General features: G+C 36.1%; 2 protein-coding genes across 3 annotated transcripts; one reads left to right on the top strand and one right to left on the bottom strand.

The window, feature by feature from the left end:
• Positions 1–1,674: 1,674 nt before the first annotated feature.
• On the bottom strand, positions 1,675–6,280 carry LOC125187060 (Metallo-hydrolase/oxidoreductase superfamily protein). Of its 2 annotated transcripts, none has more exons than XM_048083572.2 (10): positions 6,021–6,280; positions 5,446–5,581; positions 4,378–4,505; positions 3,820–3,967; positions 3,614–3,719; positions 3,018–3,076; positions 2,534–2,569; positions 2,346–2,455; positions 2,157–2,218; positions 1,675–1,890 (listed from the first exon to the last, which is right to left on the bottom strand). In XM_048083572.2, exons 1-9 carry the CDS (start codon positions 6,209–6,211, stop codon positions 2,161–2,163), a joined length of 972 nt encoding a protein of 323 aa, XP_047939529.1. In that variant the 5' UTR covers positions 6,212–6,280; the 3' UTR covers positions 1,675–1,890; positions 2,157–2,160. The 2 variants fall into 2 exon arrangements, with proteins under 2 accessions (XP_047939529.1, XP_047939530.1); XM_048083573.2 differs by having other exon boundaries at positions 1,675–1,886.
• A 1,251-nt stretch (positions 6,281–7,531) lies between these two features.
• LOC125190195 (Tetratricopeptide repeat (TPR)-like superfamily protein) lies at positions 7,532–12,836 on the top strand. The gene is made up of 4 exons (XM_048087418.2): positions 7,532–10,330; positions 11,321–11,427; positions 12,058–12,231; positions 12,643–12,836. The coding sequence occupies exon 1, from the start codon at positions 7,584–7,586 to the stop codon at positions 10,053–10,055; it is 2,472 nt and encodes an 823-aa protein (XP_047943375.1). The 5' UTR covers positions 7,532–7,583; the 3' UTR covers positions 10,056–10,330; positions 11,321–11,427; positions 12,058–12,231; positions 12,643–12,836.
• The last annotated feature ends 2,029 nt before the right edge of the window (positions 12,837–14,865 follow it).

Raw genomic sequence — 14,865 nt, 5'->3', positions numbered from 1 at the left:
ATTTTCAACACATATAATTTTGTCCCCTTTTATTTATAATCCTGGCTCCGCCCGGATAAAACTAGTCGAATAATTGAAATTCCGTAAGTTTATGTTTAGTTTTTAAAGTCGATTAAAATTTACTCTAAGTAACTATTTTATGCTTCGAGATAAAAGTATATTTTGTATAAAAAAATTTGTATGTGTATTATTACTCTTTGTTTCCCTAGATCACTACTATGTATAATAAAGGGGCATCCAAAGTCCATATTTTTGTCACATATAGATGGGGGGTAGGCTATTACTCATGAATCATGATTATGTAATAGGGCATTGGATTAGGCATAGTGTAAATTATGTTTTGTTCAGGTACTGCTATTATACTTTTTTCCATGCTATCATTAGATATTAGCTTAAAGCTAATCCCATGTGATTGCGAACCCCAAGACTGCTAATTTCATATCCATATGAGACACATTCTCACGTGAATTTTAATTATTTATTACTATTATTTTTTTCTTGCAAAAGGTTATTTTTATTTCTCTTGCATTATCTTTGCACTTCCTTCTAATATGCTACCCGTACCGAGGGCCGGACCCGACCTCTCCCCTTCTACGCGACTAACCACTCGTGACATAGGTCCGGCCCGCCTCTTCCCCACTACTAATGCTCTAAGGGGAATTTTGTCAATTTGGGAAAATGATATGGGTTTGGAAGCATGAGTCCAAAATATTCTTTCTAAGGGTAGGGCTAATTGCAATAGTGAACCCACATTCACATGGATATATAGTGTCCCCTCTCTTCTTGATAGACATTTCCCTCAAATATCTTTTTCCATTTTATGACCTTGCCCAATTCTTTGACCACACATCAATTTGTATTACTACATTTATGATGATGATGCTATTAATATCAATAAGAATTTTTTTTCTGCTTTAGTCAATTTGGATGAAATCTTTGACCAATATTGCCTTCACATTGCCAATCTATTTGTACATTCAATATCATAATCTATATGCCATAAATTCACTCTTAGCTACAGAACAAAAAAAGGATCAAATGATGGATATGGACTATTGGCAAACATAAGACATAATTTTGAACCGAAAGTTTCATCGATAACACAAGAATTTTTTTTTTCTGATTTACTTATTGAACTTAATGAAAAAATTTTCAATAAAATCGCATTTACATTCAAATTCTAAGAATCTTAGATCAACTTCCAAGTGAGGGAGTATCTTGAGACAATAACATTTTGTTAGAAGGAACAAAAAATTAAAAGGAGACAAAAGAAGAAGACAATAAAACATAAAGGGCCAATATGATAAATATAAAAAACTGGGGGTATTTATCGAAATCTGAACAAGTTATCAATTAAAGAGATTTGGAGTAGTATTTAATTCTTTCACTTAAGTAGTTATTATCGGATATTGCACTATTGCAAATTTTAGTGGTTTTTAAAGATCGAGTTATCCAATTAGTACTAAGTCAATCATTTTATTTTATTTTTGAGCTGTGGAGGGAAATCTCAATATGGTAACAAAAAAAAAGTACATTAAATTAAAAGTCGTCCAAACATACCCTTAAGTCGATCTGTAAAATATAAAATTCCAACCAATCAAAGTGCTGTCACTTGTGCATGAAGTAAACTGAATTAGAATTTGGGAAACATTCATAATGCTATGCTACAGAAACTGATATATGTATATTAAAACAACAAAATGCATTTGGTATAGAGGATCTGTAATTTGATCACAGTTGTATGTGTGCTGAAATTTTGAAAAAAAAATGGTATTGAGTTTACAAATTGGAGTTTCAAACTCAGTGCATGCTGCTAGAAGATCAAGTATATTCAGTTAAACCAAGAAAGTCTCCTCAGTCATTCTCATACAAGCAGTTTATTCGACCTTCCTTCAAAAAACACAAAATAGGTAAATTTATAATCTCAATCAATAGATTCAATACTAGCTAATGCAATTGCAGATAGCATTTTAGAATGTGATGCATGTCCCTTAAAGTACTACGCTGTAACAAGACATTATATACACGTAGCATTCGTGATGTGTTGTATCCCAAACAATTTCATCATCAACTTCACAGGAAAGAATGAGCATTATAAAGTCGACTTGAAATCAGTGATTCAGCTAAATCACTGATTAATGACTTTGAAAGCTTACCTCATTACAAGTCTACAGGGATTCGCAGTCCGTCGTGTGCAAGCTGAACCGGAATTCCTTCTCTGGAATCAATAAAAAATTGTATATTATGTCTAAATGTTGAATACACAAGATAGTATGGCGGGGGTCACTGCAAATATGCGATCCGCTCACCTCCTCTGAAAATTGAACTTGTTTTTATAAGCATACCTTTCAGACCAGTCCTTGAGAAATTCGTTGTCTTTATGGTGATCAAACTCATGGGTCATTCCAATAAGCAAGGCTCTCTTTGGATGTATCCTCTTCAAGGCATCAAGAGTCTGAAGAACAAACTTTACAGTGAAACACATGGCACTGAGGAATTTCTTTTATTAAGGAAGTAAATACATAAGCTGAACCTGAGGAAAGCATAAGTGAGTGTTGTGGGATGCTTTCTGCAAATATGAGTAGACAGATAAGCAACATTGATAAGGTAAGCATGAATATCAGTGTTAATTAAGAAGAAAAGGAAATAAAGAGGACAATCCATAAAAATGACAATTAGTTAGCTCTGAACTTGCACTTTAGCAGTGGAGAAGCTATACACAGAAAAAAATAATAGATTCAAGCAGTCCGTGAGAATGAAACATATCAAATGATTTAAATCAAAAGGCTTTTCAAAGAGGCAATAACTGGAAAGTATAAAGAAGTACTAATATAGTAATATAAGAAAACACATTCAAAACTGAAAGCTCTCTGCATTTTCAGAATAAGCAAGCCCTCCAATCTATCTATCTAATCAAAGAAAAAATATTACGAGAACTAGAATTGATTTTAAGCAAAATTCTTCACAAGTGGCACTATAAACATGAATGTATAAGGATCTTAGGTGCAGCAGCTTACCTTATACAGAGTGTCCAAGATAAGAAGATCTAACTGTTGACCACCATCTTTTGAAATATCTACAAAAACAGGGGTGTATTTGTAAGAGGGTTCGGATTTCTACTTATGCACAAGTGTATGGTCGTTAACTTCAGGCTAATCAAAATGTGTTTCTCTGTCACGCAGCACAGCAGCATATAAATCACAACTACCGGTTACAAGATTAGACCATTTGATTTATTTTCTCTTACCTTGGAAGTTCTTCAACATGTTTTTGCCATGGAAGATAAAAAGAATTGTATCACAAGATTCACATGATAGAAACAAAGACTAAGATTTAAGAGAATACTGATAGGTTAATTGATAAGATTAAATCTATCATTAGGCCATTTGATTAAATCTTACCATTAGACCATTTGACTAAATCTTGTCATTAGACCCTTTAATTAAGTCTTACCATTAGACCATTTGCTTTCATAAGATATACCATTTGATTTCTTATTATTTAACACATTTCTAATTAATGATGATAGACATGCTATACATAACAAATATCTGCTGGAATAACAGATTGGCCGGGCTGGTACGCCAGTAACAAATAGAAAGTGAGTGCTTACAGTTTTCTGTAGATGGAAGAAAGCGTGAAACATCTGATATATAAGCTACTTTATATCTTTGGCCAAAGAGAAAACCTAAGCACACATAGTCTTCACCATGCATCACCTATAAAGAGCAGAAAACCTTGAGTATACAAGTAAGGCATAAGAACTATCTTCAGATAAAACAATACAATTGTCGGAAAAAGGAATAAGATATAACTAACTGGGAGAGGAACAAACTGCAATCCAGATGCCATGAATGGCTTTGTCAAATCACTCTCTATATTTTTCCAGTCAAGTTGTGTTACACGTCTAACTTCCTGGCCAGGCTTTAGCTTTTTCTGAACCAAGTAAGGGAATTTCACTGCAATGCTGTTAAAAAACAATAAATTATGTAGCATAGAATATTGCATTTGCAAACAACATTGGTCGCAAGATTTTCAATTTACAGTTTGCTTTTAACTATAATAAATTATAAACACATAAAATATAAATGTCAAGGTTTATAGTCTAAGATATGTATGCATAAGATATCTTATGTTAACTGCAGACTGATCCACTAATGCCACAAGGAAACTTAATATCAAACAGCTATTCTACATTAAAAAATGCATGTGTAGTGTGTACTCCAATTGGTATCACGTTTTCAAACCATAATGAAGTAATGAAATCGTCTCACTGCTTAAGCTTGCTAGTCGAGTTATAAGATATGGCAATGAAAAGTATTAGTACAATTTTTACCACTGGAAGTATGGGAAAAATTCTTTCAAGGTGCAGTATACCTTTCCATTGAATCTTGAGTAAGGTAGACGGGAGTCGGGTTAATGTCATTAGTTGGACTAAAAGGTTGCACAGCACGTATATCATCCAAACCAAGAACAGCATCAGCGTGTTCATGAGTTAATATAATCTGCATAGGTTTTAAAATTGATCAAGTAGAACAATTACTGGACCATTACCCATATCAGGTAGTGAGACAATCTCACCTGGGTTAAGTATGTAAAGCAGAAGTAGGCATTCATCATTGTTACAAACATTAGGGGGATGCAGTCTCATAATACATGATCTTTTTGTTTAAGATGAATCAACTTTTGCCACTTTCTTATTCATTTTCTATTTTCTTTCCTGTGTTAAAAAAATAGCAAGCATGGAAGATTAATTAAATTTGAGAAGAAATGTAAACAATGAGAAGTTCCTTTCCATCTAAAAACACTAACTGGGAATAACTTCTCTGTTCAGTGGACTAGGAATCATCCATTGTACGAAATAGTTTATCTTAATGCTTTTACTAAATGATGGGGAAAGAAAAGTAAAATTAAACCAACATAAGATAAGATGAGATCATATTGTCCTAATAAACCAACAATAGATACCAAGTGATGAAACTCGAACATATAACGTGAATAAGGTAAACAGAAAGAAGGAATACCTCCTAACTAAATTCATCTAACCTAATTCTCTTGTTTGCCCAAACCTGACCAAGATTTTATATCCATCAATCTTGTTCTACCATCAATCTTGCTGGATGTGACACAGTGGCAGTTCATTCCTATATGTTAGTGGATTCTCCAATTTTCAGGACATAGATTTTATCATTTTGTATACAGCTTTATCATTACAGTGTCACTATGTAACACTAAATTAGGTAGCATGAAGGAATAACTATGATCATTGCTATGCAACACCAAGTCACTATGTAACACTAAATTAGGTAGCATGAAGGAATAACTATGATCATTGCTATGCAACACCAAGTCACTATGTACTTATGAATTCCAGTAAGACAAATGATTGTGCCGGAAAGTTAAATATTGAGAGATTGTTTTAGAAAATGAAGATTCACAACTTACTGAATCTACTTGAGGGATTTTATGAAAAGTGAACCATCGGAGTACTTGCTCCCTGAAAGTCTTCCCAACATCTATCAAAATATACTTATGTTTTCCCTCGCTGCCAAAGTAATCAATCAAGAGAGATGTATTGCACCTACAAAAAACCATAAACAGCAATCACTCAAACGAGCAACAACACCGCTCATCTGCCGCATCACATTCCTTAATTAACAATTTACTTGTATACTCCATTACGCAACGAAATTGCTACAGAATTGGCATCTAAAATGGAGGAATCTACATTATATGCCATATTATAGCATTGGCATCAACATCACTCACTCAAACGAGCTACAACATTCATCTGCCGCATCACATTCCTCAACAATTTACTAAATTGTACTATCAGGCAATGAAATTTCTATAGCATTGGCATCTAGAACGGAGGAATCTACATTATATGCCATATTTAGTAGCTCAAAAGTGATCATTCCAGAAACAGAAAAGAATGAATATGGATCGAGACAAATTGACTGCAGATTTGCTTAAAGCAGTAATAAGCATTGAAACCGCTACAACAATCAATCAAATACCTGTAATTAGGGTTTTGATCAGGCGGAAGGGTTAGAGATTGGGAGCAGGTGGGGCAGGGAGGATCTGAAGGCTGGATCAAGCACAAGGCGTTAGGAACTGCACTCGAACAACCGGTGCCGAGAAATATCAAAGCGGATTCCTCCGTCCGCGCATTGCCGTTGTCGGCCACCACCACGGTGGCAGTTGCCATCTCTCCGGCGAATTGATTCTATGACGTGTCTGTGTGTGTGTGTGTGAGAGAGAGAGAGAGAGAGAGATTGGTGAGTTGTCTAGTAAAAAATTCGGTTACAAATATAACTGCTTTATGTGCTGAAATTCAGAAGGCCAACATCAGAGTATGGGCTGAAGTTCAGAAGCCCAGTATCAAAATATAGGCTAAAATTCACAAGGCCCAACATCATATAATAGCTTTATACTCCATAAACCTCTTTGATTTTATTTGTTTGGGTAAATAGCTTTAAAAAAAACCAGCTATCCCATAACTTTAAAAAATAATTAATTATATTATAACTTTGATGGTTTTCTAAACTGTGTCATCCCATAGATTTGAAATTAGGACGAATTAAGCATGACATGGACGCCGAGAACATAGGATGTGAACGTTGAGAACGTCGGACGAATTAAGCATGACATGGACGCCGAGAACGTAGGATGTGATCGTTGAGAACGTCAGGGGAGAATTGAGCATGTCGTGGAATAAATGTTCGGGCTATTAATATTCTCCTGGCAGCAACGTCATGTTCAATTCTACCCAAATTTAAATTCATGAGACAATTTAGAAAATTGTCAAAGTTATAATTTCATCGATCGTTTTTTAAAGTTATGGGATAGACTAAAAGATCAAATATTGCTGGGGTTTTTTGCTATTTACCCTATTTGTTCTTAATTCTCATATTTGGATTTATATTTTTTTAACCCTTATCTCATTCCAAAACGCATTATCTCTTAAATTCTTACAAGTAAAAAAAAAATAGAGTTACTCACTTTTCCCTTCGTGCAATCTACTCATCATCGTATGCGAATGCGAGCTACCCTTTTCCACAACACGAGCTGAAAAGTCTCTTCACTACGAATTGAGTTTGTGTTTCGAATCCATTGTTGATGCTCATTTTAGTAGGTACTCCCTTTGTCTCAATCTAAGTGAATAATTTTCCTCTTTAGAATGTCTCTAAATATCACATTTCTAAAATTAAAAATATCACTCACTCTGTTTTTTTCCTATCTCTTAGTACTTTATTCTCTTCACTTAACTTACAAAACAACACTATTAAATTAATTAAACTAACTAATTAATGAGATATATTTATAAGATTTAAAAAAATTGTTTTTAAATTATTCATATATTAATATTCTGATTTTACTTAGTACTCACATTGCTTCTACTTCCTAAACTGCAGACGTTTCGAATTGTTTTTACCCTTTTTGAATTAGTGAAAATCCAATTGCAGCTCACTTCAGTTTCAGCTCTTCCATCTATAAATTCCTGAATATTTCAAATGTGATTTCTCAAAACCCTATTTCTAAACTTCATAGACTCCAATCTGCTCTATATTTAACCGGAAATGTCATTGTATTTCAGAAAATTTAAGAAAAATCGAGAAACTTCAGATATCACTCACCGATTGAGTGAGACTTTTGCGTCACATACGTGTTCTTGTTCTGATTATATCGGGCACAATTACTTCCACGAACGGTTTTCCGCTCGCATTGGAGCGATTCCACATTTTTTCTCAACGTTTTCAGCTGGCAATTCCGAAATTCGCGACGAACGCGTGAAAATCGATAGTATCGACGATAGCAAACGATTTTATGATAGGACAGCGGAAACGGTTTCGAAAGAAAGCCTATTGAATTCAGATTATAATTCGAGCAGTTGGGGAGGAGAAAACTGCGATTTTGATGGTTTCGACGAGTCTGATGAAGAAGGGGAACAGAGCGACGAGGAATTTAGGGTATTGAGTGCCTTTGATGGGAACAGAGCGCGAATCGAAGCTTCTAGAAGAATTGAGGTGGACGAAGGTGATTTGAGGCATCCTTTAGTGAGAGAGATATGTAGGTTGATTGATCGCAGGGCAGCATGGTCTCCGAAGCTTGAATCGGAGTTGAAGCGATTACTGCGCAGCCTGAAACCGAGCCAAGTGTGCGCTGTGCTTCGAGCTCAATCTGATGAAAGAAATGCTTTGAATTTCTTCTACTGGGCTGACAGGCAATGGCGATACAGGCATTACCTTGTTGTTTATCACGATATGCTGAGAATTCTGAGTAAGACGAAGCTATGCCAAGGGGCTAAGCGAGTTCTTCATCTTATGATTAGGAGGAAGATTGAGCTCTGGCCCGAAGATTTTGGTTGTGTAATGGTGTCTTTCAGTAGAGCTGGTCATCTCAGTAAAGCATTGCAGGTGTTGAATGTAATGCAGAGAGCGGGAGTCGAGCTTGATATCTCAGTTTGCAACACTGCTGTTAATGTTTTGGTGGAGGGGGACAAGTTGGAGAAAGCATTGAGGTTTTCGGAGAGGATGCAGATGGTTGGGATTGAACCTAATGTTGTCACGTATAACTGTCTGGTTAAGGGCTATTGTGAAAGGAAACAGTTGGATGATGCAGTGAAGCTGATCGAAGAAATGCCTCTGAAAGGTTGTGCTCCAGATAAAGTTAGTTATTATACTGTGATGGGAGTTTTATGCAAGGAGAAAAGGATTGATGAACTGAAAGGGCTTCTGAAGAAGATGTTGGAAGAGAGTGAATTGCAGCCAGATCAAGTCACTTATAATACTCTTATTCACATGCTTTGCAAGCATGGTCATGGAGATGAGGCGCTGGGGTTCCTAGGGGAAGCAGAGGAAAGAGGGTTTCGTATCGACAAAGTTGGGCACACTGCGGTAGTGCATTGCTTTTGTCAGGAAGGACAAATAGATAGGGCTAAAGGTATCATTGATGAAATGCTATTGAAGGAATGCAGCCCTGATGTTGTGACATATACTGCTGTTTTGAATGGATTTTGTCGCGTGGGGAAAGTTGACCAAGCTAAGAAATTGCTGCAGGAGATGTACAAGCATGGTTGCAAGCCTAACTGTGTATCATACACAGCCTTGTTAAACGGGCTTTGTAGGGGTGGGAACTCTTCAGAGGCAAGAGAGATGATGGACATGAGCGAGGGATGGTGGACTCCGAACTCTGTGACGTACAGTGTAATCTTGCATGGGTTTCGTCGTGAAGGGAAGCTGTCTGAGGCCTGTGATATAGTGATGGAGATGATCAGAAAAGGGTTTTATCCTTCCCCTGTCGACATCAACCTATTGATTCAATCATTATGTCGAGCTGGCAAGACAGAGCAAGCTAGGAAGTTAATGGAGGAGTGCCTTAAAAAGGGGTGTGCTGTCAATGTTGTGAACTACACCTCTATAATTCATGGATTTTGCCAAAACGATGACTTAGCCTCAGCTCTATCTGTGTTTGATGACATGTATTTGAATAACAAACACCCCGATGCAGTGACATTTACAACGGTAGTAGATACGCTGGGAAGAAAAGGCAGAATTGACGAGGCTACTGAAATGGTCAAGAAAATGCTCCATCGCGGTTTGCTTCCTACACCCGTCACTTATAGATCACTTATCCATAATTTCTGCCAGCATGGGAGGGTAGATGATTTGTTGAAACTGATGGACAAGCTGCTGCCTCGACAAAGCTTCAAAACAGCCTACAACCAAATCATTGAAAAGCTTTGTTGTTTTGGGCACACTGATGAGGCTTACAAGCTCTTGGGAAGGGTTCTGAGAACTGCTTCCAAAATTGATGTGGATACTTGCCACATTCTTATGAGAACTTTCTTAAGGAATGAGAATCCTCTTGGATCATATCAAGTGGCTTCTAGAATGTTCAATCGGAATTTGGTTCCTGATTTGAAGTTGTGTGAGGAAGTGAGTAAGAAGTTGATTTCACAGAAGAAGCTAGAGGAGGCTGATAAGCTTATGCTGCGATTTGTAGAACGTGGGCATTTTTCGCCTAACAGAAAACAGGCTCTCCATAGTTGAACTGCAAAGTTCAGCCATTCTTCGATGTACATACACAGCCAGCGGAAAATTGGCTTACAGTATTGAAAATGCTCAAGCAGCTCGTGTCAAAGGCATTGTTGTGTTATCTAAGAGCAGTGCTGATTCAGGGGGGGAGAATCCTTATATAGTGGCATCTGCGTCATCTGATAGTGTAATACGCGTCTGGGACGTGAGAAAGGCTGCTGACGGAAAGCCCTTGAGTGAGGTCCATACCAAATCAAGGCTCACTTGCCTCGCTGGATCATCTATCAGATGTGAGTCTGCATTTTGTTAGTTGGTTTTTACGAATTCTGACGTTGGATGTGATGCTCTCATTCTAACTGCAATTTAGTAGATAGCTTAGTGAGTAGAGATCATGGTTAGTCTGACTTGGTGCCACCGCAAGGCCCTGAATTTTGTTCGAAATAATTTGTTGGATCAAAATGGTGGTCTCCTTTTGTTGCATGCCACTATATGCTTAATGCTTTAGAGTTTAAAAGCTTAATGCTTTAGAGCTTAAAAACTTGCACCGCCATATATTAAGTAAAAAAGTAACCTTTTTAGCTAAAAAAATGACCAGTGTATTCTAGGCTTAGATACCAGCCTAAAACCATTGGGCTGGATTCCAGAATAGATACTCTGGAATATGCATTTGGCTTAATGAATAGAATTATAGAAGTTAATAAGTTGTTGTGTATTAATGTATAATAACTTTGCAAGTCTCACCTTTTGAGCAGAAGAAAATGGTGGTCTCCTTTTGCTGAAGCCACTATATGTTACTGTCATTTATAGCACCGGGGTCACATGCTTCGTTTTGTTGTGTTTTGTGTGACCCTTTCTTCCCCCATTAACAGCTAACAATAGCATATGGCCATCACTAATGGGTCACACACAGAGTGCTCAATAATGTGAATAGTAGTAGTTTTGGGAAGAACTCCTAAACAGTAATACCATTCAACTTCAAGAACTAATATGAAAAAGAGAGAGTTAGCTTTAGCTGCTGCAATTCTGTGTTGAAATCAAAAGTTGGATTTTGGCTGTGAATTAGGATTTGATATACTGAATTTTAGTGAAGTTGCATTATTAGCATGGACACCATTTAAAACGGCTCAATGTTAGCTTAAAAAGAAAGCTTGTGGCACTATTTAAGGTGTTTAATTGGGACAGAGTTTTTGTTGTTCAATTACTCTTCTGATCAGTTTATTATGCTTAATTTTACTGGTTACATTATGCTAATAATCCTTTATCTTTATTTCTTGTCTCAGCTTTGAAACGGCCGCGCAATGAAAAGCTGAACACGGATGAAAATCTAGATGCAGCTGTAGAATCATAGTTGAATGTTTACTTTCATTAACGTTGCCTCCACTCTCTGGTATGATTGTATGCTTAGTTTTTAAGACGATCACAGGAATATGTATGAGTACCCTCAATTTTGCAGTTGAATTGGAATATTTTTGTGTATGTATTAGTACATCTTATGAAATGTGATGGTCAAGTGGTGTAAGGTAATTTCATATTCTTGATAACAATAGTGGTTTTTTATACATTAACTGCTGTAATAAAACTAAAAGCTTCACTTTATGGGGGATGAAAAGTAACACTCATCTCCCCCCAAATGTATGTATGAAATGTGATGGTCAAGTGGTGTAAGGTAATTTCATAGTTATGATGTACTTGATTCTTTGTTTATTTGGATTAAGTTCACTCCAAGAGGTGCTAGCAGATTTACAAAATTAGGATCTAGTATGGGTGCCTGGAAATAATAATGAGGACAATTAGGTTAATTCTTAATTGAGTGATATCTTCACCAAGATAAAGACATAATTTCAAGAGTATCTTATGGTGTATCTGCATTTATAGATCTCGGATCCCTGTTCTTGACAGTGAATGAAAGTAAAAGCATATACTTTCCTCGGAGGCTCATTCAAGCAGTTGTTACATTCCACAGGTGTTCTACTTAACAGTTGTTTTGATGCTTTGTATCGTTCATGTTAATTTTCAGGTCCACGGGGATCTGGAAAAGCTATACTCGTGATATGTTATATCGACTCCTGAAAAGACTTGAGGATTTCTAAATGAAACTCTCTTGTGATTCTACACGGAGAACTTGTGTCCGATGATTTGATTGTTGGGATCCTAAGACAGTTGTCCTTGTCCAAAGCTCCAAGCACAAAAGGTCAACTACTTTTAATACCTCTTTTTTTGTTTGCTTACATCAATCATGATCTTACCTTCTGGCATGAGTATCTAAATCCATTTTGATGAGATGTTTGAAAAAAACAAGTCAAGGTTGAGAAAGTTTCTTGTCTTTGCAATTGATGATACTATCCTGGAGGAGAGAATTACCGGTAGCTTGATACTTACCACTCAATGTTTACACCCCCAAAACTGCCGGTGTTGATAATATAACTAGTGACCTCATCTCTTTGTGACATTGAAAACTAGTTCTTTCGTGATGTCGGTAACATGTTATCATTGTTCATTATGTGTGAAATTTGTATATCTGCTCTTCAACCACAATATTTCTGGCTACTCCATTAGTAATCTTTGCTTCTTAGGAGCTGATTCTGTTTGATCATGTTTGAAGGTTTGTGATTATACAGCTGCTGCTCTCAAGTCAAGGCTCTAAACCTTCCATAAGCAGACTGGGCCAGTATGTTTCCTTCCCTCATATATCTATTGTACTAACTCTGCTTTCAACCAAATTACACTTGTGAAATATAAGTTTTTTGAATATTTACTTGGAATGTTGATTAAGTCGACTTCATGGTTTTTTGCTTAGTCGTAGTTTCTATGCTCCTCCCAAATACTTTCAAGGGTATAGTTATCCAACTTTGTTTAACCTGTATGCCGAAAACTTTCTTGTCACCGTTAGTCTGAGAAAATCGTAACATTAGCTTCTTGGTTCAGTTAGACTAGGCCATAGTCTCTAATGTAGAAAAAACTTTACTTGCTGGTATCTTTGTGACTGCATTGTACTATGTTGACCACCAATCTCCATAATATCTAAATGTGTGATGGACACAGTTGTTGGTCATGAGAGAGAGAGAGAGAGAGAGAGACAGAGAGAGAGAGTTGAAAACAACATGACTAGAATTTTGATCATAGAAGTCTAGGACACGACTCCATCTGTCGACATTTTGTCCAGAATGACTAGCTAGTGGATCCAAACTCCTTTATACTTGCCAAGGATTCATTCAGATGTCTTTTCTGCTCTTCCCTAAATTCCCTCAAATATCATTGTGATTTAAAACATAGTCTTCGCGACCGTCTTTTCTTTGCCACGTGAACGAGTGATAATGGTTCCACGTACACGTATATTGCTCGGTACAAGTGGGGTAAATCCGATCCAATATGCTCGGGTTCTACTTTGTCAGTGGTTTGGACTCATTAGGATACACACTAGCTCGAGTCATAGCCCCAAGGTATAGATTCGAGTAGGTCTGTTCATTCTCGTTCGATTTCATCTCATGTACTTGTTCATCAGTGCACGTCATGTGTATGATGTCGATGCTTCAGCGGGTGATGCCGGGAAGGTGGCCAACCAACCCTATACTACACTGCTAAAAATGTAAAAATTTAAGTGTGATCAAATCTGGTCTTCCTACAATAACAAGTCAATAATCCTACTATGTTGGTGCAAAGCTTGAAAATGATGGGTTTCTCTAAAGGAAATAAAAAATACAGATACGCTATGTATCTTTGAATTATGTAATTATTTCAATAGTATTTTTAGTTGTTGCCTTCCCCAGATTGAATGCACTTGTGCTACAAAACCTATCAATTTAATTATTTTAATATATATTTGCATTTCCTAGATTAAATGCATTTGTGCTACAACCTGTCATTATGACTTGAACATCCTATGTATTACATGTAATGCTACTGCAAAGGTAGACATATATTCTACCTAGTTTATGATCTTATTGATAAAATAGTCTCAATATGCCAAATTCTAAACCCAACAATTTTATATACTAATAATTTTATGATAAAAGTATACTCAAAAGTTAAAAACTGAAACCTGGAAACTGCCTCGAATTCTGGGTCATGTTGATTAAAAAATTAAATCTTTAGTTACACTTTAAACTTTAAAGGCGATAAATTCTCTTTTTTTGGGACAAGATCTTTTATTCTATGTAGTACTACTAACATTTTATTTTATTTTATTTTAATAATACGTTTGAATAATGGAGGGTAATATTAGCAAATTAGGGTCCAAGTGGAGCAAAAGGAGGATGTCACACCTCATTTATTGTATGATATTTGCTTTAGGAAGATTAATGATTACAATTGTTTTGCAAGCAAAGATGACTAGATTAAAGTGGATATAGAAAATAAATAAATAAAGGGAGATTTCTTTTATCATAAAGCTTGATTTGAATGTAACAATACAGCATGCATTGTCTCCTTCATTAGTGCCAACTATCCTTTACTTCACCTGCCTCTTTTTTATCAAAGCTTTCCTTTTTCTCCCACTTATTCAATTTTATTTTGGAGTTTCCACAGTATTTTGTTTAGAACCGTAAATTAAACTTTTTTTTAAATAGAATTAATTTTTATATATTTTTTTGCCTCGTGGAAAATAAGAGGGGTCTTGCTGCTATGCATCTGGCCACTACAATTCAGAAATTTGATGTGCTCAATTATTAATGTTCATGAACAAAGAGTTCAGTTGCGTAACAATTGTTACAATCATTTTTATTCTTGATTGGGAACAATCAACCATTGGGATCTTTCTGTACAACCTCCATTCTTTAAAGAGCACGACTCCTTTTTGGTCCACGACATATAGTCAAATTACGAATTT

Source organism: Salvia hispanica, chromosome 5, assembly GCF_029641045.1.
Source record: "Salvia hispanica isolate PSC_SH4W2 chromosome 5, Shi_PSC_v1, whole genome shotgun sequence".
Lineage (NCBI taxonomy): Eukaryota > Viridiplantae > Streptophyta > Magnoliopsida > Lamiales > Lamiaceae > Salvia > Salvia hispanica.
The sequence above is the reverse complement of the archived record's forward strand: the minus strand, read 5'-3'. Positions and strand labels throughout refer to the sequence as shown.

What these genes read in the sequence shown, in the direction of transcription:
- LOC125187060 (XM_048083572.2), bottom strand. Translation starts at nt 6,211, where the DNA reads ATGGCAACTGCCACCGTGGTGGTGGCCGACAACGGCAATGCGCGGACG. An exon ending in CTCACTTATGCTTTCCTCAG is followed by an intron (nt 2,456 to 2,533) that starts GTTCAGCTTATG and finishes TTTGTTCTTCAG; the next exon opens with ACTCTTGATGCCTTGAAGAG. An exon ending in CTCAAGGACTGGTCTGAAAG is followed by an intron (nt 2,219 to 2,345) that starts GTATGCTTATAA and finishes TATTGATTCCAG; the next exon opens with AGAAGGAATTCCGGTTCAGC.
- LOC125190195 (XM_048087418.2), top strand. Translation starts at nt 7,584, where the DNA reads ATGTCATTGTATTTCAGAAAATTTAAGAAAAATCGAGAAACTTCAGAT.